The sequence below is a fragment of the Psittacula echo genome (genome assembly GCF_963264785.1).
Source record: "Psittacula echo genome assembly, chromosome: 14".
Classification (NCBI taxonomy): Eukaryota; Metazoa; Chordata; class Aves; order Psittaciformes; family Psittacidae; genus Psittacula; species Psittacula echo.
The window spans coordinates 13,240,492-13,262,680 of NC_137750.1; the positions used below are offsets into that span (position 1 = coordinate 13,240,492).

Genomic DNA, 22,189 nt, shown 5'->3' on the forward strand with positions numbered 1-22,189 from the left:
CAGCCTTTCAACATATTTTCCATTTTCCTGGCACTAAACTTCATGGTCTCTCTGCAGATCTTCCCACTTGTCCACATTAGGAGAAGAGACACTCAGCTTGAACCAGAGCCAAGTTTTCATCAGAGCAAATGTTTCTTCTCCCAAGAACACCCAGTTGAGGGAAGATTTTTAAAAACTTCCTGAGTTTGTGGTGATTGTGGCCATGAACTCCACAGTGAGCGGTGCTGGGTGAGAGACCTGGAAACTTTGTGCAATCATTTTTCTAGGATCATCAGTCTGGGAGGGGAATTTTAAAACCGTCTCGGAGAGACATTTTAAACTAGAATAGAGTACAGAGAGGTTTCTGCAGCATCTTACAGTTGGACTGATGTGATTCACAAAACCTGATTTCAAGTCATCTAACTCACAAACCAGGATGTATTAGGCTCCTACTGAGCTGTAATATTTTATCTCTTCATGCTTTCTTTCTCCACCCACCTCTTGCTACAAAAAACAAACCCAAATAGCTCAACCAGCCTTAAAATGCTGGGAGGACATGAAAGTCGAAAATCATGTAGGAGAGCAGCATCTGGAAAATGTTGGTCAGGGAGCTCTAGAGAATTAAGGCTGCTAGTGGCAGCTGGGAAGAGCACTGAAGCCAGGCAAGGTTTGATTGTCATCCGTAAAGCAGCTTCTGAACTTCTGTTTGACAAATGTCAGTGCAAACTGGAGGGACTCACCTCATCTTGGAGGAACCACAAGGCTAGACTTCACGTGGGACACTTCCTGCTCCAGAATATACTGACAGGCCTAATTCTGCTCACTCCGAGGTGTAACAGCTCTTGCAGTGCTGCCAGAGCACACCTGGGAGGAGCTTCATGGTGCCTGAGGAACAACTGCTCCACTTTGCCAGGGAGGAGAGCTACCAGGTGGATCACAGTACCTTAGAGTGTTCAGATCTAACAGAGCAGAACTAACCAGGCACCTCAGCACACTTAAAATAAACAATAAAAAAGATTAAATTATTGATTGCTTCTAATTAGAGAAACACTTCAGAGGCAATAACTACACTGCATCCCTTAACTACAGGAATAGCAAAATGGTGTTTGACAAAAGATTTTAACATCTTATTTTTCATTTCACAAAGTCAGTCAAGAGAAACCAAGTGACTACAGCAACGAGTAGCCAAGAACAAAATCCAAGTGATTTTGCTCTTTAATTCTCCCTCTCTCCATCCAAAGCTACTAAATCACCATTAAGTTTGCCCATTCACACAAAAGTGCACAAACACATTAAGTTTTGAGGTGATTTCCCTTTAGTTCACAGTCTCAGCAAAAAAATCTGCATTCAAGAGTCATTTCACAATATATTAATCAAACATTTTCAAAATAATTATTTTTTTAAATAACCATTTCTTTACATCACTGCAATAGCAATTCTAGAAAAGTCAGTGTACAGATAGTAGCAATTTGATTAATCAGCTAGACTCAAAACAAAATGAGGGGTGGACCTTTTTTTCTCTCCAAGCAGGTTGCATGCAGCAGGTCTCAGCAGTTCCCCTAGCGTACAATCTTTCTTCACACTTGCTGGGAAGGATTTTCTCTCTTAGCTGTCAGAAGACAGTGAAGTCTGGTTTGTGCAAAGCTTTGTATAATGTAAAGTTTCACAACCTGGATTCTGATCAGTCTTGCAGAGTTTCTGCACACTGCAGTCATTGCTAATGAGATTGATGAACCAATGCTACAGAAAGGAAAGGCCTGAACCCTCAGTCTAATGAGCCCACGTTCAAGTTTCCAGGCAGTATTTTCAAAGCTGATGCAGGAACACTAACAGCACTAAAGAGCATTCAAAAAAGCAGCTCAGCTGTACCCAACAGCTTGTCCCAATGTTCTGCATATTCTCTCAAGACCTTCCAAGACAGAAGAAACTATTTTCTCCCCATTAGGTATTAATTTCCAGTCAAATCACAGCCGTAAGATACTTCACTGGCCAAAATGTGTAACATGTATTACATCAAAGAAAAATTAAAGAGAATATTCAGGACTTGATCTCAAGCCCACGAATCTAAATGGATAAATAAACATGAGAAAATTAGTGTTCCCATATGATCTATAACTAATTAGCTACTCATCAACCCTGTAAGGAGTATTATGGTTTTTTAAGAATGGAAGCTCGTCAGCATTATCACACACAGTGCACAGCAAGGAAATTTGGAGGGCTACCAGATTATCTGCTACAATTGTAAAGAACCCAAGGAAGTTTAATAGTTATCTGAAAAACACAATAGGTATCTATTTCCTTTGAGATGCTAAAGATGTCGTTTGAAACCCCTTCTCAGTAGCAGAGGGGAAAGTTGGATATGATACTCCTGAGTTGAGAGGAATGTCCACATATGCTCTTGGCTGCATACTAAGGTAAATTCGAGATACCCCCACCCCCAAACTTTGTTTCCATGTTATGGGCACTTTAATCATCAGTTTGGAGCAGCTGCTCACTCTAAAGAGGTATCATTCAAGAATAAAAAGAAACAGACATAAGGGAAACAGAGATGAAAAGAACCTCCAGTTCTAGCAATGCGGTGCACAGGGAGAAGGGAATACTGCAGTAGAACAGCAAACCCTCAGAGCTCTACAAGAGAACCCAGGCTGCCGAAATCTTTCCCCTTCCTCTGCACGTATCTACCACTAAAGTCCATGAAAACTATGTGCCTTGGTGGAGGCTCCTCAGTGCTATGGACTATGTCCCAGGATTCTGCCAAAATGGGAAGTAAGAAAGCAATGAGCTTTGGAGAAGTTCTGTGTTAGCTTATTGTTTTTTCTTGTCCTCTGGTGGAAAGTATGGAGGAGGGGGTGGCTGGTCCTGAAATAAAGACAATAAAAGAACATCAATTCATGACTAAGAAAAACAAAAGCAATCCCAACCACGCTGCAAAAAAAAAAACAAACCAAAACACTGAAATGAATTCAGACAAACTTTGCTGTGTCACTGAGAAAAAGAACAGCCAAGTGCGCATTTACCTCACACCGCAAACCCAAGATGACACTGGAACTCACCGGAGGCATGTAGACATTATGTGGGTTAACTGGGCTGTAGTAAGCACTGGCAGCCGCTTCGGCAGCCTTTGCTTCAGCTGTCACAGAAAGAGAAGTTACCGATTTAGTGACAGAACTTCTACATTGAAACAAAAACTCCACGTATTCCTGGCCAGCAAGTGTTACTAACAAAGCACTATTTGACCAACACTTGAGTTGCAAAACAGCTACAACAAACACGATGACTGAGCGCTATCTCTTCCAACTGCCACAGATTTTCAAGTGCAAAATGAAGCAGATCAAGATTTCATTTGGAAATGTCACCTGGGAGTAGCCTTGTAGTCAACATATAAATGCTAACAGCAGTTTTGCCTGAATACAGACAATACCTTTTAAAAAGGCAGTTAACAAACCTCCTTCTTGGAAGTAAAAAGACAAGAGAAAACAAAAACCAGCAGAAGTTTATAGAAGCTCAGGGACTCATTCTTTAAAGGTGATTTATGAAGGTAATCCAGGTTGTCTATTTCTGCAGAATACAGAAAACCTGTAAAACCACCTTGATCAGTGCCACTTCCCAAATAATAGTTCATAGGTGATTGGTTGTTTATTCAAACCGAAGAGAGACGAATACCATTACCTGTAAGAGATCCATGACTGTGTCCAACCACAAAAAGCTCTCTTCCCTCCTCCCCCACAAACCTTTTAAGACCACACTTGAAGTCATTTTGATAAACCACAAATGAGTGAAAATGAGACTGGCATTTCCCCATCTTCTCTCCATCATCTATTCCTCTGTTCCATATTGTTTAAACAGAAGTAATCAAGTTAGAGTGAAATGGGAGAAGGCGGAGTATCACCAAAGCCCGCTTTGCTAACTAAGATGGACTACAAACACATTTCACCAGCAAGATTACCACAGCAGGATAATCATAAACTGTATTTTTTCTGTTTCAACGAGAAAAAAACAGCTGCAAAATATCTGCTAATGGTATCTACCCTGGAAAGAATCAGGCTGGCCTCCAGACTGAGCTGGAGATTTGGGGAGCTCCTTAATCTCTCTCCTAAATATTTTTAACTTCTAAGTGCAGTTTCTACATTCATTCTATGTTCCCCAAGAGATAACACACAAGGAACAATGTCTATTTCATGGATAACAAAACCTTGTGAGCTAATTCACCTGAACATGCTTCTTACCTGCAGGAGTGGTGGGCAGGTCTGGCCCACTCACAGGGGGTTCCATGGGCCCTGGGTACGGCGGAGGTGGAAACTGCATGTAACCCATGTCTCCATCCACCACAGGAGGGCCAGGATAAACCCCTGTCAGGAAATAAGTAACACAGCAAACACTTCACTCCTTTGGGAGGGTCACAGCACACAGCCAAAACAAGCCACAGGAAAATACAGTTAAGCTCAGAAACAAAAGTGGCACAAAGCATCAGATCAAATAAAAGCAAATCCAATTTGATTATGTAAAATCAGTGTTTCTTCTCCTTTTTACCTTATTTTAACTCTTGCTAACTAGAATAATCCCTATCTTAAATTTCCAGACTTACCAGGAGGAGGTGGGGGGTACGGATAGCCCCCATTAGCTGCAGCTGGTGCAAAAGCATAGGATCCATTCGGCATACAGGAATAGCCATAAGCTCCATTGGGTATTTCACCTCTGGAGACTGGAAAAGTAAAGATAAGCTGACCTCATCAAAACATCAAGCCTGCATCAAACACAGGCCAAGAACTCCAAGAAAATTAAGAGTCCTTATCTGAAAAACAAGGTCCATCTCAATAACTCTGCTGTTCATTGGATGCAAAAAAAAGTACTTTAATCTATTATGTTATTATTTTTTAAAACAAGCAGGTTCCAGATACAGCCTGAAACTTGCATCAATTTGAATCCAACCTGAAATCACCCTTGCTACGGAATGAAGGCAAGGCCTCCTGAAAACACTGAGCTCTCTGGCAATACTGCCAGGCTCCTGTACCTTGTGATGCCACCTGCAGCATCCGCTGGCCAAACTCAATCGCACCTCCAGCTGAGAAAGTCATCTTGAACGTAGCAGACCCTTCCCAGCCACCTGCAGGGAGGAAAGACAGAATTTAGAAGCAAGAAGCCATTTTGATGCTATTTAGCTTCTAAGCTTTACTTACAAATGCCCTGTATGCAATTCTTTAAAGAGTTAATCCAAAAATTGAAGGAAAAGATGCAGATAAAGTGTAGAATTACCCTATTAGAAAAATTCACATTGGGGTATTTTCAGGTCAAGAGACACCTGAAGAAGGCACATCAAGGAGGGAGATCTTCAGAAGCTTTCTAAAGTTGTGCCTGTTATCACACCAGCTGTCAACAGACCAAGCTATCAGGAGTGCTGGATTTGCTCTAGCTTCATAGAAGATTAGTGCAGAAGACAGGGATTTTCCTAATCCTGTTTGCTAAAAAGCCTTTGCAACTACACCTAACTGTCAGCTATAAATTAGTTTGGGTCTTTGAGTGCCCAGTGCGGAAAAGCGCTTAATGAAAAACATGCTCCACATAAATCCATTAGAGTCCTCGATTTCAAGTCAGGATAATAATAACAATAAAAAATAAATAATAACATCTCATATTACAGACTAAAAAAGAAAATCACGCACAGCCCAGAGTCCCAACAAAGCATCAAAGCAGAAGCTGTGTCAGCGCTGAAGCAGAGACATGTAGATTAAAGAGCCCTTTGAGCTAAACCAGACTCTTATGGCTTTTAAAGCAACATCCTCATTAAAAAAGACAGCCTTTTGGGAAAATTCACAAAGATTTAGCTAAAGCTGTTTGCCTTTCACACAGTTTACAGAGTTTGTCATTACTGCTCAGGCTTCCTCTCATGTTGGATGGTCCCACTTTGCTCCTCTACAGAAGCTACAATGCTGATTTCAGGATTACAGACTGAAGGCTCCTAAGAACTCTGATTTCAGTGCTCAACTAATAGACTAAATCAAGCTGGAGATAAAAGAGTTTACTGCACTATGTGTCTTTGGTAAAAAGGGGGAGCATAAAACAGTGATTAAAAAAAATCTTGTTGAAAACATCTATCACAAACTTCTCATTGAACATACTATGAAAATACCCCTGGAAGATTCCTTGGTTTCAAGACAGTCCATTCTCTTCCAAGTCTCATTTTTACTGCTAAGATACACTACAGTGATTGTGTGCCTTTTCCTAAATTGCACAAAAAACTGATGATGGAGAACAGTGCTCCTGAAAACCCAAACAAACCCAGAAAGGATCATGAGCCTTTGGCACAAGAGGACCCAGATTCAGAATTACCAAGTAACTCCACTGAGCAATGCGGAATGACATCCTCACTCCTGCTGACTCTGCTCTGATGTTTACTCAGTGAGGTCACCTGGCTGACTGAAGTCAGTATTTTGCACAGAAGGCAGGAGTGAGATCAGCTGCAGAACACATCTGGTCACTGTAGCTGTACAGGAAGCAGACAAGGGGAATATTTTTGGCTGCTAATTTCAAAGGCAAGACACATTCTAGCAGCACTGTAAAAACCCATCTGGTCAGTATCCAGCTTCAGTTACACTGATACTTTGTCATGAATTGTGCAGTTGAACTAAGACACAACTTACATCTGTGCTGTACATACCTCCTGCCTCTGCTTTCACTGTGCCCTTGATATAATTTGCTCCAAAGACAGGCTGCTTAATTTCACAATCTTTCAGCAAATAAAAGGGCATCACAAAAGACTGCATAGCATCCTTTCCCTTCGACACAAAGATAACCTAAGAAGAAAACATTACAAAGGGTATTTAAAACAAACAGGAAACATAGGCCTGATTCATTATGTGAAGTGACTTTTTGCTGGAATGAAACTCCCTCCTACATCTATAGTTGTGCAAAACAAAAGCTACACAGAACAGTCACAAGGGTAAACTGCAGCCTCCAGGCATAAAGCGTTCCAGGAAGGCTACACTTGCTTAGATAATACTCTTCCCAGCTTCCAGAAAACTTGCTGCTCCACACAGCCATGATCTAGTAGCTGTGATGTTGCATTCAGCATTTCCAGACCACTGCTAATTTCCAATCTCAAAGATGCCTGATGGACTAAACAGCTGCCTTTATAAGAACTAATCAGATTTATTATCTTTTGACAAATAGATTGGCTGTACAATGAATTCATAATGCTCCCCAGGGGGAGAGGATGAGCCATAATTCAAGGGGTAGTAGATTATCCTGACTTTCATGCACTGAGGACATTTAAATACAGAATTGCGAAGAGCACCTATCTCCTTACACAAGACAAAGTCTTTTACTACTTACTCGGTAGGGAGTCAAGAAAACACTCCCTTTCTTGGTCCCTTTGAACGCATCTGGCATAGGTTCGATATCACTGAAGGTAATTTCTACATGATCATAGGTCATCAAAACACTGCAAACAAGATGAAAGAAGCGACGCAGTGTTATAGCTCAAGTCAGAAGTACAGCACACTTGTAGGTTTACAGACCTACCAAAACTGCCTTTAACCTCAGCCTAGTGCTCAGCAGACAAAAATCAGAAATCACTCTGGCTTGCATTTTCTTTTTTTTTTTTGGCAGTAGCAATTTATGCAGTACTTGCTGCTTGTTCTCAGCCTTGTGCTCTCTCCTCAGTGTGCTGCCACAGCTACCACTGTCTGCATAGCCAGGCAGTAAACCCAACCAACTGAACTGATCAAGATCTCAAGACATATATATAATTTTAAGTTGCACTGCATTTCTGCTGGATCAGTTCTCTAATTTGGTTCACCACAAGTAACACAACAGAGGAAGGACTGCTGAAGCAGGAACTGCTTGGGATGGCTTGCGCAACACAGCTGTCAAAGGTCTAACCACAGCTTAAGCATCTCTGTCACAGAAACAGGATGGAGAGAAACTCCCCCTTAATGCCACTAGCCTTTATTAACCCATGCTGTCTGCACTGACTCCTTCATTCTCAATTCAAAACTGATCTTGTTAAAACCAGTGCAATACCCTTGCACAGATACAGCTGGTAACTTTTATTAACATAATGGTAATACAGCTGGTAACTTTTATTAACATATCCACATTAGGGACTCTAATCCCTAAAGCCGGAGAAACCTTCACCACCTTTACCTTTGGCAGCTTACGTGCTACCATCCTCAGTCACCTGCCCTTCCCTTCTGCCACCCAGTACCTGTCCCTCCAGCAAAAGCTCTGGAAAGGCACAGGGGCCAGCAGTATTGTTTGGGCTACAGCACGTAAGCTGAATCAACCACCACAAGCAGCCTAGGCTGCCACAGGAGAGGTAACCCTGATCCAAGGCAGGATGACAACTAGGAACAGTAATAGACAACTGTTTGTTTTAGTGAATGCAAATTTAAGCCCCAGAGTTGATCTTACTAAATTCTTCAAGGAACAGTCACATCCCGAACTGAAGTCAGGCACAGAATTCCTGTACCAATGCTTAAGTGGCCCTATGGAAAGCCACCCTGAAAACTGAAGTACTCCTTTGCCTAAGAAGCAGGTGACTGCCATGTCAGAACCAGAGCAGCCGGCAGACACAAATGGTGAGGGCAGCCAGGCAGACAAAGGCAGCTCTGTGGAGGCTTTCCGTTTCCATGGTTATATCCTAAGTGCCTTTTCCCAACACTGCCGCTCCTTCCTGCACACACGGAGGGGGCGTGTGTGCAAAGAAACCAGCAGACCCAACCGGGCAGGCAGACCCGCGCTTCCCAAGCGGGCAGCTCTTGAACAGCGGCACACTGCGTCGAGAGACAAGAGAAGATTGGGCCCTGGCCAGAATCACCTGGCTGGGGGGATGAGCTCTGCCAGCCCTTTCCGAGCACTCGGAGAGAGGCTGCGACAATAGGAGGGGGCAGCAGGAGGCAGCAGCAGGCAGGTGGGCAGGCAGGCCGCAGAGGGGAGCGATGTAAGAGGGAAAAGCCCACGACAGAGGCCCAGCAGTCTCCCGCGGGCAGGGGGATACGTACAGCCCCTACCCTCGCAAGGAGAAGAAGGAAGGACGACCCACGCCACCACCGAGAGGGTTAAACCAACCCCTTCCTTATATCCCCTTCCCCCCCCATCCTCTCCCCACACAGCCGCGCCCCCTGAGGAGAGTAAGCAGCACCCTGCTATCCCCCGGCCGGAGGCGGGGAGCAGGGGATGGCACCTCACTTCTCGCTGTTGTTAACGATGACGCCACCGCCCTCCGAATGGTTCCTGTTCAGCGCCATGTCCTTCTCTTCCTCCTCCCCCGGCGCCCAGCTCGCTCTGCACCCGCGCCGAGCACGGCGGGATCGCGGCCCGGGCCTCGCGATGCATGCTGGGAGCTGTAGTCCGGCAGCGGCCCGCGACCGCCATGGCACCGCGTGCGGATGCTGTGTTGCTGCGCCACCACTGCCCGCTCTCGGCCCTGAGTCCGGCGCTGCAAGGGAAGCACCTCCCTCCCCAGCCTGGCCACCCCTGAGGGCACCCGCAGCCTTCGACCCCTGCTCCCGCCACGATTTATGATCAATACTAATTTACCGAGCGCAATCCAGTTTAGGTTTTAAACTACCTCAGTTTTCTAATCCAGAAGAGGAGGGGTGACCCAAAGAGCCAGTCTTCCTCTTGGAAGAGCTCTCTAACGTATTTATAAACCTCATTAATTGTTGTGTACGTGTCCTGCTGACCATATATAACAGAGAGATTTCGGTTACTTGGAACTCGCCTGAACTTGGGAGCTCGCAGTTTCCCCGGGATTTCTGCCCTCCCGGCGCTCTGGCACAGCAGCTCTTTGCCGATGGGAGTTCGCAAAGCATCCCGACAGAGATCACAGTGACATTTTGTTTTAAAACGCTGCCTTTTGCTGCTGTTTGCACCTCATTTTTTATCTTGAATACATTTCCTGGCCAGCTTACCAGAGAATAAAACCTTTTCCCTAGGAGGCTGTCCAGTTTTGTGTGTAGGAGGGGGCTGTTCACCCATCTCATTGCAACCACAGGTGATTTTAATGCTCTTTGGCAGGATCTCCCAGGGAAAACCCCAAAATTAAATGAAATGAAAAAATGGACTTCCAGAACTTGGCTGGGCAGAATCCAGACTTTTGGTAGAGTACAATAAAAATCATCCCACATACCTGGTGGTACTGCACATAAAATGAAGCCCCTTAAACAGCAAAGATGTTTGCTCCGTTTCCAACCATTTTTTTAATTCACTTTCGACCCACAATTCATGTTTCACACACTTGCAAACGTATTTTTGAGCCCAATGTTGGCTGCTTTCCATGCTGGAATCAACCACATCCTAAAATTGCCCCTTTATATTGGAAAGTGTTGAACTGGAAGGGCTAACCAGTTGCCCTGTGAACAAGTCAGGACTGTGTCTGTCTGTCTGGAGGGAATCTGGGAGCAGGAAAATCTCCGTGAAAATTTCTTTGCAGGGTCTAATCTCCTGCCTCCAGGTGCACAAGCAGGAGGAGCTCTTAAAAACTTGTTTGCATGATTTCATTAAAAATAGGAGCCCTACAAAACCAATCAACAGTTTTGAAGGGCTTCTCATAGGAATAACTGTCAACTGTATATCAATAATACACAAATATTTATTAAGAGCATATATTACCTTAAGTTTTACCTTCTTACATAGATCTGAGCTTTTCCCTGCAGGGTTTGCAGCTCAGCCCTGTTTGAGTGCCTGAGAACCAGATGGGGTGTGGGAACAAAAGCAGAAAAACTACAGAATGGAAACCAGGTTTAAATAAATGCAGTGACATAATCTGTATGGTTCTTGGCAGAAAAGAGCACATTTCTGCTTTTCATATCCGCTTTTTCAATAAGCTGTAAGTTTCCCTTTTAAGAAATGGTTATAACAAACGTTCTGATTCCTCTCCTATTAAAGTCAGTAACAGACATCCGCTCAGCTTCCACTGAAGCGCCCAGCTGTGAAGCATTGCCACCTCGTATGAGCCAAGACTCCCTGAATAATGTTTCTCTCCTCACTCCAACCAACATTGGTATTAAGAAACACAGCCTTCATTTAGAAAAGGTACTGGTATAAATGCCAGTATACATGGGAAGATACAGACCTCCTCATCACATAGAAAACCTTGGAAATTTATACTCTAAAACCTGAAAACACTGAGAGAAAAGTGCCTAATCTATTCATCTTTATTATTTGTAGTCTGAGGACCAAGACAGAAGAGAGAACTGAGAAAATTCATTGTTTTGAATTGCCCAGGACTGACAATATTGTTACTGGATTTTAGGATTATTCTGCTCCTTTTACAGTCAAGCAATAAAAATATGTATTTGGCACAATTCCCTTAGACACACTTGGAAAATAAAATCTGTATTATTTATGCCAGATGTACAGGACATGGAAAAATAAACACAAGATAATGGGACAACTCTAATGGTTTGGTATTTACAGGAAAGACAACCCAGAGCGATGTCTGTATAATATTTAATGGCAAATCATAGTCTCTAACATCATTACATTATTCTGTTACAGTTCTTTCACACACTGTAAAATACAGTATTTGAAAAATCCTAATTAAAAGAGGAACACTCTGTGACAGCAGAAATAACTCAAAGGAACACGGAAAGACTGTTTCAATTGCCAAGTGTTATCTAATCATCTAAACTCATCATACACCACATTTAGCCCCTTGTTTGCAGCAAAATCATGGACCCGGAGCTGGGGTAACATACATTTCCTAATCATTCCAGTTTACTTACACCCCATATTATAGGCAACACAGCAAAGTCTGGTCCAGCACCCTGGGAGTTTGCTCCTGTCTTACATCAGTCAGGATTTGCTTTATGTGTTAAACCACGAGGATTTACAGTGCTTCCAACCAGGATAAAAGCAAGCAGCAGGAAGGAGACGGTTGGGTAGCACTTTCCAACTGCACTCTATCTACAGGAGCCCTCAGAACCCCCCCCCCCCAAAGCTGCATATCAGTGTCCCAGCTCTTGGAGCAGAGGTGAATTAAGTAAAACCAGCAGCACAATCAGAAGCAAAGCCCAAACACCAGACGTGTCCTCCTGACCCGCTCCCATGTGGTTACAGGATGGAAAGGGAAAGACATGGGATTCCTCCAAACCGTCCCAAACCCTGAAGGAGTTCAGAGACTTGTGTCTGTGCATTGAGCAACACAGAGAAGGGAGGGATGCGTGACTTAAGCATGGATTTCCCCACAGAGCTATCAATCTGCCTACAGCAAAACGAAATGGGGCAAAGGCCCAGACCTCCTGTATTTACTCTGGCAAAACTCCTCACTACAAACGGTGGGAGTTTTGCCTGAATAAAGGAGATCTAGGGCATAGATGTGAGCCTCCATGCGAAATCTCTTCCTGCAGACATGCAGCAGAGATCAAGATTACCTTCCTCTTTCTCTTGGGATGTTGCATGTCTCCACCCTTCTTATCTGGTAAGGCATTTCTGATACCAACTCCTCTCCAGTATTGCCAATAACAGCAGTGCCCCTGCACAGTGTCACTGCTGACATCTCATGCAAAGGCTAAGATTTGCAGGAAAGCGCCTGGCATGAGCCAAACAAAGGGGTTTTGAGGTAGGAGCTGAGGACACACAGAGTGAATTCCCATCGGGACAGAAGCCTGGACGGCATTCCCACTGATCGAGAAAGGCCAAGATTACACTCTGGAAGCTCTTCCTCTCCTTTTCCCACCATCTGCAGCATTTTAGGAGACGCTGCATGCAGAGGACGAAGAGAAGGGATCTGCAGACATATCCCAGTGGTCCCCCTCCCAGACCAACTCACCTGCCCTGCCCCACGGAGGGGGCAGCTGCATTTAGACCCTTCAGCCGCCAGAATAAGAGCCCACAGCAGTGACCATATGTGGGGAACCAGCACCTCTTCCCATGCCAACAGGAACTGGCAGCACCGGCAAACAAGTTACAGTTGAGCAGCTCTTTAAGCCTGTGTTTATCTAAACATGGCTTTAATTCTAGACCTCTCAGCTTTGTGGTTGCCTTTTTATTCATGTTCACTTTTTTTCCTTGGCTCTTCTTGAATACACTACTATGATTTCCAGCTTATCCTTTACAGTATATATATATTTCATATATTTAGCTAAATGGGCCATTTTTTTATCCCTTTTGACCGTTGATGTGTCATCACTGACCCTCTCATACCAGCAAAGAACCTGACTCAATATATTTTCTCTCTAGGTGCCTATTAAACAGCAGTATGATTCTGTAAAGCAAGGAGGTAGGTAGCAAACTAATCCTAGAAAAGATAAACTTGTGGAAGGGTGCACTGTGCTGAGACAGGGGCTGCAGTGTGCTGCCCTTACAGGCAGTATTTCTGTATTTTCCTTCTGGAAAAGGTACCTCAGGACATGTGAACTGGCATTTTTGGCTCTCAGCCTCAAGTTTCCACCCTTCCCAGAGAGGAAACTTGCTTGAGAGTAGTTTTTGTTAATTGTTACTTATTACCAGAGTCTAAAGTATCATTTAATAACTGACTGATGCTGTACCTTTAATCCATGCGCTCACAGCTGTCCCTAGAAGAGGCCATACAGCACCTCTTTGCCACTTAAAAAACTCCCTAAGCTAAGGGGTGCATTTACAGCTCAAGTAAATGCAGCTGTAAAAAAATGCCCGGGGTACCTTAAGAGTTGGGGGTTAAACAGTATTAAAATCCTTTAAAATAGCAGTGTCATCAAAAATGTTGGGGGAAATTACACTGTAAAGCTTTGGTAAGCAGTTCCTGAGGAACATGTTTACTAAAAGCACATCCTCAAAAGTGTTCCATGCTGCTCACTTCACCTTCTCAAGGTAAGGAACAGTGCTGCTGCTTCTTGGCAGAATGTTTCTCCCAGTTCCCAGCTGGGAATTTTGGCTGCTGTGGGGAACAGCCCCACAGGCTCCAATACACGCAGGCCCACAGCTTCTCCCAAATGAACCTGGCCACAGACCAAAGTACCCCCTGGCTGTGGTGTGAGGGAAGGCAAAGTTCCTTGTTTCATGTCTGCAGCACTAATGGGTGGCCAGCCCTGCAAGCAGAGGTACTGCATCACTGTAGCATAGCCCCAGCCAGCCTCCTCTGCATCCCACCCGCCCTGGAGCACCCTGCTCACCCACACCAAGGCACAACAGTGATGCAGGCACCAGGGGAGTGACTGCATCTGCTTTGAGGGCTCGCCCAGTCCATGCAGGGCTTGCTACTTCAAAGGCACTTTATAAGGAACATGTGGAAGGTGTTGATGAGCCAGTCCTTCAAAAAACCAGCAGCAACATAGCGACCAAAGTAAGGCACAGTATGGAGCATCTATACAAGTCACCAGAGCAGCGTTAGCAGATATTAAGCAGAGGGACTGGACAGCCTGGCAGCTGGACAACACACAGCTTCAAATCGATGTGGCACTTCCCCTAAGCAAGGCACTTTACCAAGAAAGGCTGTATCACAGTCCCTGAAACTGAGGGGCAGGGAGTAGCAGAGACTTGTCCAAATTTGCTCAGCAGCCCAGGGGCAGAGCTGGCACTTGGATCCAGCTCCCTCCTGGCTCCCAGCCCATGGCTCTGCCCACCAGACAGCTTCATGCACCCTGGGACACAGGCAGCACAGAACAAGGATGGCTGCGACAGAGATATACAACATTACCAAAGAGAAGCCGTGATGGTGGCAATACAATGCAAGAGAGACTTTTCTGAGTCCTCCCATGCTCCCACTCTCTGAGCAGTTACCTACGCTTTAACACTGAAACACAGTCTTTCTTCAGTGGCCCGATCTGCAGATGGGCATCGACGCTCTCCAGGAAGAAGGCTGGCTTCAGCTTGCACAAGAAAAGAGAGGCAAATTGGTGATTGATCTTGTTCTGGAATGGGTCAAATATACCCTTGGCAAAAGGGGAGACCTTGAGCTGCTGCAGGCAGGTCATCTTGGAGTCTTTGACCCCATAGAAGGTCAGGGCCTTCTCTGAATACTCCAGGAAGACCCCAATTGTCTGGAAAAATGGCTGCTGAATGACAGACTCAAAGCCCCCAAACCAGACCACATAGTTCTGTCCGTTCCACTGTAGGCAGCAGGACTTCTCATTTCGCCCCAGGCGGCCACGGGTGTAGGACTCACGGGGGTCAAAGTCCTCAGCAATGACACCAATGCTGACCCAGCCGTCGATGAGCTCCACCTCCCAGTAGTAGTTGCCCCGGTTCATGAGATTCAAACCCAGCACCTGCTCACAGTTGATGAACCGGGTCGGGCTTTCTGGGTAGGGGATGGGGCACAGCACCCGCTTGGCCCCTTTGGTGCCAAACAGATGGATAAACTTGTCAGCTGTGTCACTGTCCAGGTCAATGATGAAGGCAACTGTGTGGGGCAAAAAAAACCACAACAAAAAGACATGGGGATGAGGAGGGAAACAGGAGGAAATCCCCCCCTCCTGTCCCACTCTGATCCCCTGCTTCAGCCTTCAGTGATTAGCATGATCCTTTCTGACTTCTACCACTCTGCCCCCTTGTTTTTAAATACCATGGCCAATTTCAGCCTTTGAGGATGAGGCTCTGGAACAGTTGATACCCCTAGAAGCAGGATGAATACAGCTAACCAGGCAGAGGAGAGAGCAGGGAAGCTACTCAATGAGTTCAACCATGATACCAGACACTGGAGAATCTACCTGACAGAGTGGTAGCAGTAACATCCCATACAAAAGCAGATTTCTGGCAACCACAGACAAACACAACAAGGAGGGACCCCAAGAAGACAGGGGAAAGCCACTCACATAACAGCCACAAACCAGCTGCTCCTTGCAGGTGGCTCTCACTGCCCTATGGCTCCTGTTGGAGCACAGACAGCCCCCAACATGCGGAGCCACATGAGAACTGCCACTGGATCCCAGACAGAGGGGATATCAAGAAGGAACAGCCTTTGACACGTATTGCTGCCAACTGTGTTGCAGGCCTGAACCATGGCACATCCAAAGCCTATAGAAGTGGCACAGTAGACTCTCCTTGAGCCCAGGCTTTGCTGCCCAGCTCCCTGTCTCAGTAGATGACCCTGTTTTCCCTGTAAAGGCTGTGGGGGGAGGCACAGGGTCTTGAAGCCCAAGCCCAGCCCTGCGCTCTCCAGCCTCAGCCCCTTCTGCTCCACTATCCCTGTGTGGCCACAGAATTATCCCTCTGCTTGCTGCTGCTGAAGCTGACCCTCATCAGAGCGCCTAAGGCAGATGCACAAACTCTGATTAAATTTAACGGAGGATCCAATTTGTCAAGGATTGGAAGGCAGCAGAAATTATGCAGTGCACCTATAGCCCCTTGTTAGCTGGTCCATCAGAACTACAGACAAGGGGGGAAAATACCACCTAAACAGATTATGACTGTTGTCAGGAAAGCCAGGAAGCTTCCTTGTTAGCTGAGCAGTATTTCCCCCAGTGGCAGCAGCGCTCCTGCCAGCTGTTGACCTGGGACCAGCACAGCCAGGCACGTGGGAAGGAGCTTGCTGGCTCAGAGAAAGGAAAGGGAAGATGGAGGTGATGGAAGATGGATGACAATCAATGGTAAGACAAGGGGTAGTGGGCTCAAACTGGAACACAAGAGGTTCCACCTAAATTTGAGAAGAAACTTCTTCTCAGTGAGGGTGACGGAACACTGGAACAGGCTGCCCAGGATGGTTGTGGAGTCTCCTTCTCTGGAGACATTCAAAACCCGCCTGGACACATTCCTGTGTAACCTTATCTAGGTGTTCCTGCTCTGGCAGGGGGATTGGACTAGATGATCTTTTGAGGTCCCTTCCAATTCCTAATATTCTGTGATTCTGTGACCTTAGTAACAACTGTCAAAGCAAAAGTCCCTTGCTTACATTTCAGGAAGTAATCACGGCTCTCCTGGCAGGCGGGACTGTTTAACTTCTCTGGTAATCTGGACACAGCCAACACTGCAGAGACAGGGACAGAAGGGTTTGTCATTAGCAAAGAAACCAATGCCACAAGCAAGGGTGTCACTGGAGCATCACCACCCGCCTGACACCCTGATGGTACCCAGCTGCTGCGGGCCCCGAGCCCAGGCCAGCATCAATAGCTCCCCCTGCACATCTCTGCCGGCTCGGGTACAGGGAAGGACAGATGCCATCTTTGCCACCTCAGGGAGATGAGCAGGGGAAGCAACAAATTGGCTACAATTCCTGTGGCCATCTGAGAAACGAGAGAGAGGAGAAAGCTCAGGCTAAATGAGAGAGTGTGGGAGAAAGCTACCATATCGTCTTTTTAACCCTGGTAGGTTTGGGAGACCTCAGCCTCCCCCATGAAGAGGATCGTCTGTCCCGAGAAGAGAGTCCCCTTTCATGGGAGGCCTCTTTGGCCACTTGCCCTCTCCCACAGGGCCCTCCCTAACTCCCAGGCTGTTTGTTGCCTCTCCAGTCTCTGTGGAAAAAATCATAAAACCTCAAAGACAAGGAATAAGCCCAGACAGGAACTGTGCAACACAGCGCAACTGTGCCCTGCAGCTTCCAGGGCTGGAGGGAGAGGGGCCAGTGCTCACGGGGGGGCCATGGTGCCTGCAGGCACCTCCCACCTATGCGAGCAGGGCAGAACATGCTGGGGTGACCTCTGGGCAGAGGGCTGGATGAACACAAACCTTCCTCTATCTCCTGGTAACTCTGCTCATCAATCTCTTTCCCCTGCAAGTGGTCCCACTGGTTTTTGCATGTAGCAGACAGCACATCCTTTAGAGCACTCACAGCTTGAGTGCATTTGGTGAAGTTCAGCTCGTTTGGGAAGCTCAGAGCTGGTGAGAGGTTTTCTTCCATGGCAACTTTTAAGGCCTGAAATTCCTGAGCAAAAAAGACAGTTTCAGTCGGTTTCAAACAAACCAAAGTTGTCTCTTGTTCCACAACCCCACCCTGTCGCAGAGGATTTGGGAACTGGTAGCTCTCAGGACTTGGCACAAGGACAGCCTTATGAAAGGGAGGAGAGTGCTCTCCCGGCCACACATTCCTGGCGCCTTCTCTTCACTCCCTCTCAAACCTGGACCCATGCCCAGCTCGCACAGAGCAGCATCCTCCCCGCAAACCAGTCTCCTCTTGCTGGGCTGCCAGAGAGGGGAGGACACTGGATTGGAGCAGTGGGACACCCCAACCTCTTGCTCTCTGCCCCACCTTGTGCCCCAGCCTGGGCAGCACATCAGGTGCTCCTGAGTCACAGCCAGGACGGAGATGGGGGCAATGGAAGAGGGTCTTGGCTGCTTGGTCCCCCCAGGAGCAAGGGGGGATAGGACTGTGTCAACAAGAGTGAGACTCTGTAGCCCTCACATCCCAGGGCTCCTGGCATCTGAGTCCACACGAAATGGCACAAACCCCTACATGACCAGGTTATCAGCTCCTTCTCTCTGCTACATCTACCCAGGCACCTGGAGGAAGTAGATGGTGTCGGTGCTGGGGACATTCTCCAGGTTTTGCTTGCACTGGACCAGCTTGGCTCGTCTCTCCTCCTTCCAGCGGAGATCAGCCTCAGCCTCCCGCAGCATGGAGCGCTCCCCTTCCTCGATGAAACTGGCCACCTCCTTCTGGAAGGTTGCCAGCACCTCAGAGGCTTCTGCAAAGAGCTTATCAACTTTTTCCTTCTCCTTCATGGCGGCACCCTGAGCACAGGGAGAGAGGGTTCGGAGTCACCTCCCACAGGCAAGGGTGCAGAGCCTCCTTGTTCCCTGCCCAGCACCCAATTCTCAGCTCTGTGGGGTCCTTCTGGCACCGTGTAACACCCTTTACCCAAGAGCTCAGAGCACTTTACAATGCAGGTGTCAAGGAACCTGGCTAGGCACGGACTGCTCCACCATGTCTCGTGTTCCCAGGCTGTGTTGTGTTGGCACAAGGGGCAAAGGGGACCAAAACCTCCATGGATGTGGGGAAAGAAGCTGCAAGAGCCAGTGGATGCCCTGGCACAGTCCTTGCACCAGGTTGCAAATGAAAGCAACCAGAGATGTCTTGAGGGTTAGCAGAGATGAGGAGCAAGAATCCTCGGGGATCCTTGCCAGGGTCCCCATCTGTTTGCTCCCTTGTGATCACCACCTCTACATGCCACGTGCCCCAGAAGCTCACGGCTGCTCTCCAGCCCAGCAGAGCTGCACTAACAGAGCAAAGTCATTGCAGAGTCACCTTAATGAGCTCCACCATCTTCTTGGCCTGTGCAATGGTGACTGCCAGCTCCTCCAGCTCATTCTCGGCATCTCTGAGGAATTTGGCTTGTTGGGCCTGCAGGCACAAAGGAAAAACACTGAGCTCTGTCCCTCAACCCAGTGGCACGGAGGTGCATGGGACCCAAGCTCTCCCTAGACTCAACCCTCAGCCCCCTCTCTGACTGATATTGCTACTAGGCTTCAGCTGAAGAGTGCAAGTTGTTTTCCTGGTTTCCTCCCCTGTAACATCCAACCTGCAAATACTCCTTCTCAGCTGGGCTGCAAAGGCTGATGCCCAGCTCCATGCTCCCCACCCTGGTCCCAGCTGAAACCAAAGAAAATGGGAATATGAAAGCAAAACCATCAGGCAGCAATTGAAGCAACATGTTCCTAGTGTGTATTCCAAGGCTGGGAAAAATCCACCAGGGACTGGCGTCGAAGCTGAAAGGCAGACCCAGAGCAGTCAGAAATGCAGCACTGGAGTTTTCTTCAACATTCCTCCAACCTCCCCTGGAGGTTTTTCACTGGCAGCAAAGCAAACCAGCTCGGGAGCATGGGGTGCTGTGCGGCTGCAAAGGAAGCACCGTCTGAATGCAGTGCTTCCTGACATGCTATTGTTAGCGCCAGCATGAGGTCAGGTCCCTCAAGACCCTGCAAGGCAACAAGCAGCTCGCCACCATGCTCAGCCCCCCACCCCAGCTCCTTGCAGCACTTGTGCTCGGTGAGGCCAGACAGGTGCTTCCCCTGTCCATCCTTCCCACCCTGTGCAGGTGATGTTCAGCAGTGCTTGTCGAGGCCCGACAGCTCCTCAGGTCTGGGACCACAGGAGCTTTCTATTTTAAGGCACCTGATGACTAATAATGTCAGTAAAAGGGTTTTCCTGCAGTCCCATGAGCTCATGAGGGAGTGGGAGGTGGTTCAGGGCTGCCACTGTGCTCCCCACCAGCATGTCCACAGCCCCCTGGAGAAAGCAAACCCTCTCCAAATGCCCCACGCCAATGCAGAGGTGCCACCAATGCTGCGAGCTTCACAGGCTGTAACCTGCAAAGGCCCTGCGTGCTCGAGGCAGCACCGCCCATGAAGCAATACTGGGTTGGATTTGGAGCCCCCAGCTCGTGGGTGCGAATTTTCAAGGTGACTCAGCCACATCTGGGAATGGGAGTGATGGAAAAACCCTGCTGCCAAAACGCCAGGATACAAAGGGCTGGGGGAGAGGCAGCCGGGCAGGCGGCCAGCACGCCAACAAAAACTGCCTTGACAGGGCTGGGGGAACAAGACAGAGAAGGCAAGTGCCCTGTGACTATGGGGGTGGCTGCAGTGGGGTGTCCCAGGCACTGTCACCCCCAGCCCCACATCCATGACTGCAAACTTAGCCCCGCAGTGGGACAAACCCCCTTGGGCTGGCTGGCAGCTGCTCTGCCCCAATGCTTGTCCCCATCTCCCACCCTGTCTGCACCCCACAGCACCCTGTCCGCCGTGCTGAGGAGAGGTCCCCTGGAGGCAGGGAGGGAGAGGGCGACAGCACCCACAGCTTATATGGCATCCTCTGGCGCTGCTCCCGCACACTCCACACGTGGGGATCAGCTTTCCCGTGGGTGTTGCATGAGCCCGCCCCAGAGCTGCCCCGCACGCACACCCCGCAGCAGGGTCCCACCAGCAGGGGGACGTCCCGCACCCGCCCCGCACGCACCTCCTTGTGCTCGCGCTCCCGCTCGAGGGGCACCACTTCGTGGCCGCGGTGATCGTGGGCGCGGCAGCGAGCGCACACGCAGGCCTGCTCGGCGCGGCAGAAGCCGTCGAGGGGCTGGAGGTGCCGGGGGCAAAGCCCCTCCTCCAGCCGCCGCAGCGGGGCCACCAGGCGATGTGCGCGGAAGGCGCCCGCGCGTCGGTGGGGCTCGAGGTGGGCCTCGCAGAAGGAGGCCAGGCAGACCAGGCAGGACCGCGCCGCCGCAGCCCGCGACCCCGCCGGGCACACGTCGCACAGCACCGCCGCTCCTTCCTCCGCCGCCGCATCCTCCTCCTCGGCTCCCGGTGCCATCGAGGACCCCGCGGCTGGCGACGGCGGGGACGAGCCGCCGGCAGCGGCCGCCAGCAGCGGCAGTACCTCACAGAGGGCGCGGTTCTTGCGGAGCCGCAAGGCTGCGGGGACGGGCTCCTGGCAGAGCGGGCAGCGGACAGCCCCGCCCGCCCCGCCGCTGCCGTCGGGGGGGCCCGCCCGCTGGCGGAGCGCCCCCAGACAGCGCTGGCAGAAGTTGTGCCCGCACGGCACCGTCACCGGGTCCTTCAGAAGGTCGAGGCAGATGGGGCAGCCGAACGGGCCGTCGGGCAGCCCCGGAGCCCCCAGCGCCAGCCGCAGCGCCGCAGCGGAGAACGGCGGGGCGCTCCCGGCAGCGGTCTCCATCTCTGAGCGCCCAAGACCAGCCAGCCCCCGGTCCCGGCGGGAGGCGGGTGGCCGCCGCGCCCCGCCCGCCCGCTCCGCCTCCTAGCGCCCGCAGCCGCCGCTGCCGCCACTCCGATCCCCGCAGTTGCTGGGGGTCGGCTGCCTCCCGGGGATCCTGACCCCCCCATCCCCGGGACCTGGTCCCCAGTCACCCGCCACCCTGGGAGGACCCTCTCCCCGGCATCTGTTGCCTTCTGGAGATCCACTTCCCCAGAGGGATCCGCCCTCCTGGGGATGCACTGCCCCCCACCAGGGCCTGCTATGTCCTAAAGGATGCATTCTGCTGGAATCTGGACCGTCCCCGCGGTTCTGGTGCCCTCAGGGGTACCTGCTGCACACCCGCAAAATCTCCTGTCCAGGGAAGCTGTTGCCAGCCCATCCCAATTCCCCTTCCAAGATCTGCTGCCCAGGTTGCTGGTCAGGTAGGGCTGGGCATCAATTGGCAGATGGTAAGCGATTGTACTGGGCATCACTTGTGTTTATTGTTTTCTTTTCCCCTTTTAGTGTCATATTCTCTCCCCTTGTTGTTTCCCTTATCATTATTATTATTAGTGGTAGCAGTAGTGGTTTTGTTATACCTTAGTTACTGGACTGTTCTTACCTCAACCCATGGGGTTTACATTCTTTTGATTCTCCTCTCCATCGCTCTGG

At 48.9% G+C, this 22,189-nt stretch overlaps 2 protein-coding genes across 5 annotated transcripts; both read right to left on the reverse strand.

The window, feature by feature from the left end:
- Window positions 1-1,332: 1,332 nt before the first annotated feature.
- Window positions 1,333-9,265, reverse strand: WBP2 (WW domain binding protein 2). Of its 4 annotated transcripts, none has more exons than XM_080629537.1 (8): window positions 9,161-9,265; window positions 7,309-7,417; window positions 6,635-6,770; window positions 4,991-5,083; window positions 4,565-4,681; window positions 4,206-4,328; window positions 2,997-3,109; window positions 1,333-2,838 (listed from the first exon to the last, which is right to left on the reverse strand). In XM_080629537.1, the coding sequence occupies exons 2-8, from the start codon at window positions 7,408-7,410 to the stop codon at window positions 2,785-2,787; spliced, it is 738 nt and encodes a 245-aa protein (XP_080485663.1). In that variant the 5' UTR covers window positions 7,411-7,417; window positions 9,161-9,265; the 3' UTR covers window positions 1,333-2,784. The 4 variants fall into 4 exon arrangements, with proteins under 4 accessions (XP_080485663.1, XP_080485662.1, XP_080485661.1 ...); XM_080629536.1 differs by having other exon boundaries at window positions 3,033-3,109; window positions 9,166-9,264; XM_080629535.1 differs by having other exon boundaries at window positions 9,166-9,264.
- Window positions 9,266-14,675: 5,410 nt separating this feature from the next.
- On the reverse strand, window positions 14,676-21,499 carry TRIM47 (tripartite motif containing 47; the record flags this gene model as incomplete). The annotated part of the gene is made up of 6 exons (XM_080629313.1): window positions 14,676-15,301; window positions 16,790-16,864; window positions 17,563-17,758; window positions 18,334-18,564; window positions 19,079-19,174; window positions 20,789-21,499. The coding sequence occupies 6 exons, from the start codon at window positions 21,497-21,499 to the stop codon at window positions 14,676-14,678; spliced, it is 1,935 nt and encodes a 644-aa protein (XP_080485439.1).
- Between the last annotated feature and the right edge of the window lie 690 nt (window positions 21,500-22,189).

What these genes read in the sequence shown, in the direction of transcription:
- WBP2 (XM_080629535.1), bottom strand. Translation starts at nt 9,224, where the DNA reads ATGGCGCTGAACAGGAACCATTCGGAGGGCGGTGGCGTCATCGTTAAC. An exon ending in ATCGTTAACAACAGCGAGAA is followed by an intron (nt 7,418 to 9,165) that starts GTGAGGTGCCAT and finishes TCTTGTTTGCAG; the next exon opens with TGTTTTGATGACCTATGATC. An exon ending in GTACCCCCCACCTCCTCCTG is followed by an intron (nt 4,329 to 4,564) that starts GTAAGTCTGGAA and finishes ATTTCCTGACAG; the next exon opens with GGGTTTATCCTGGCCCTCCT.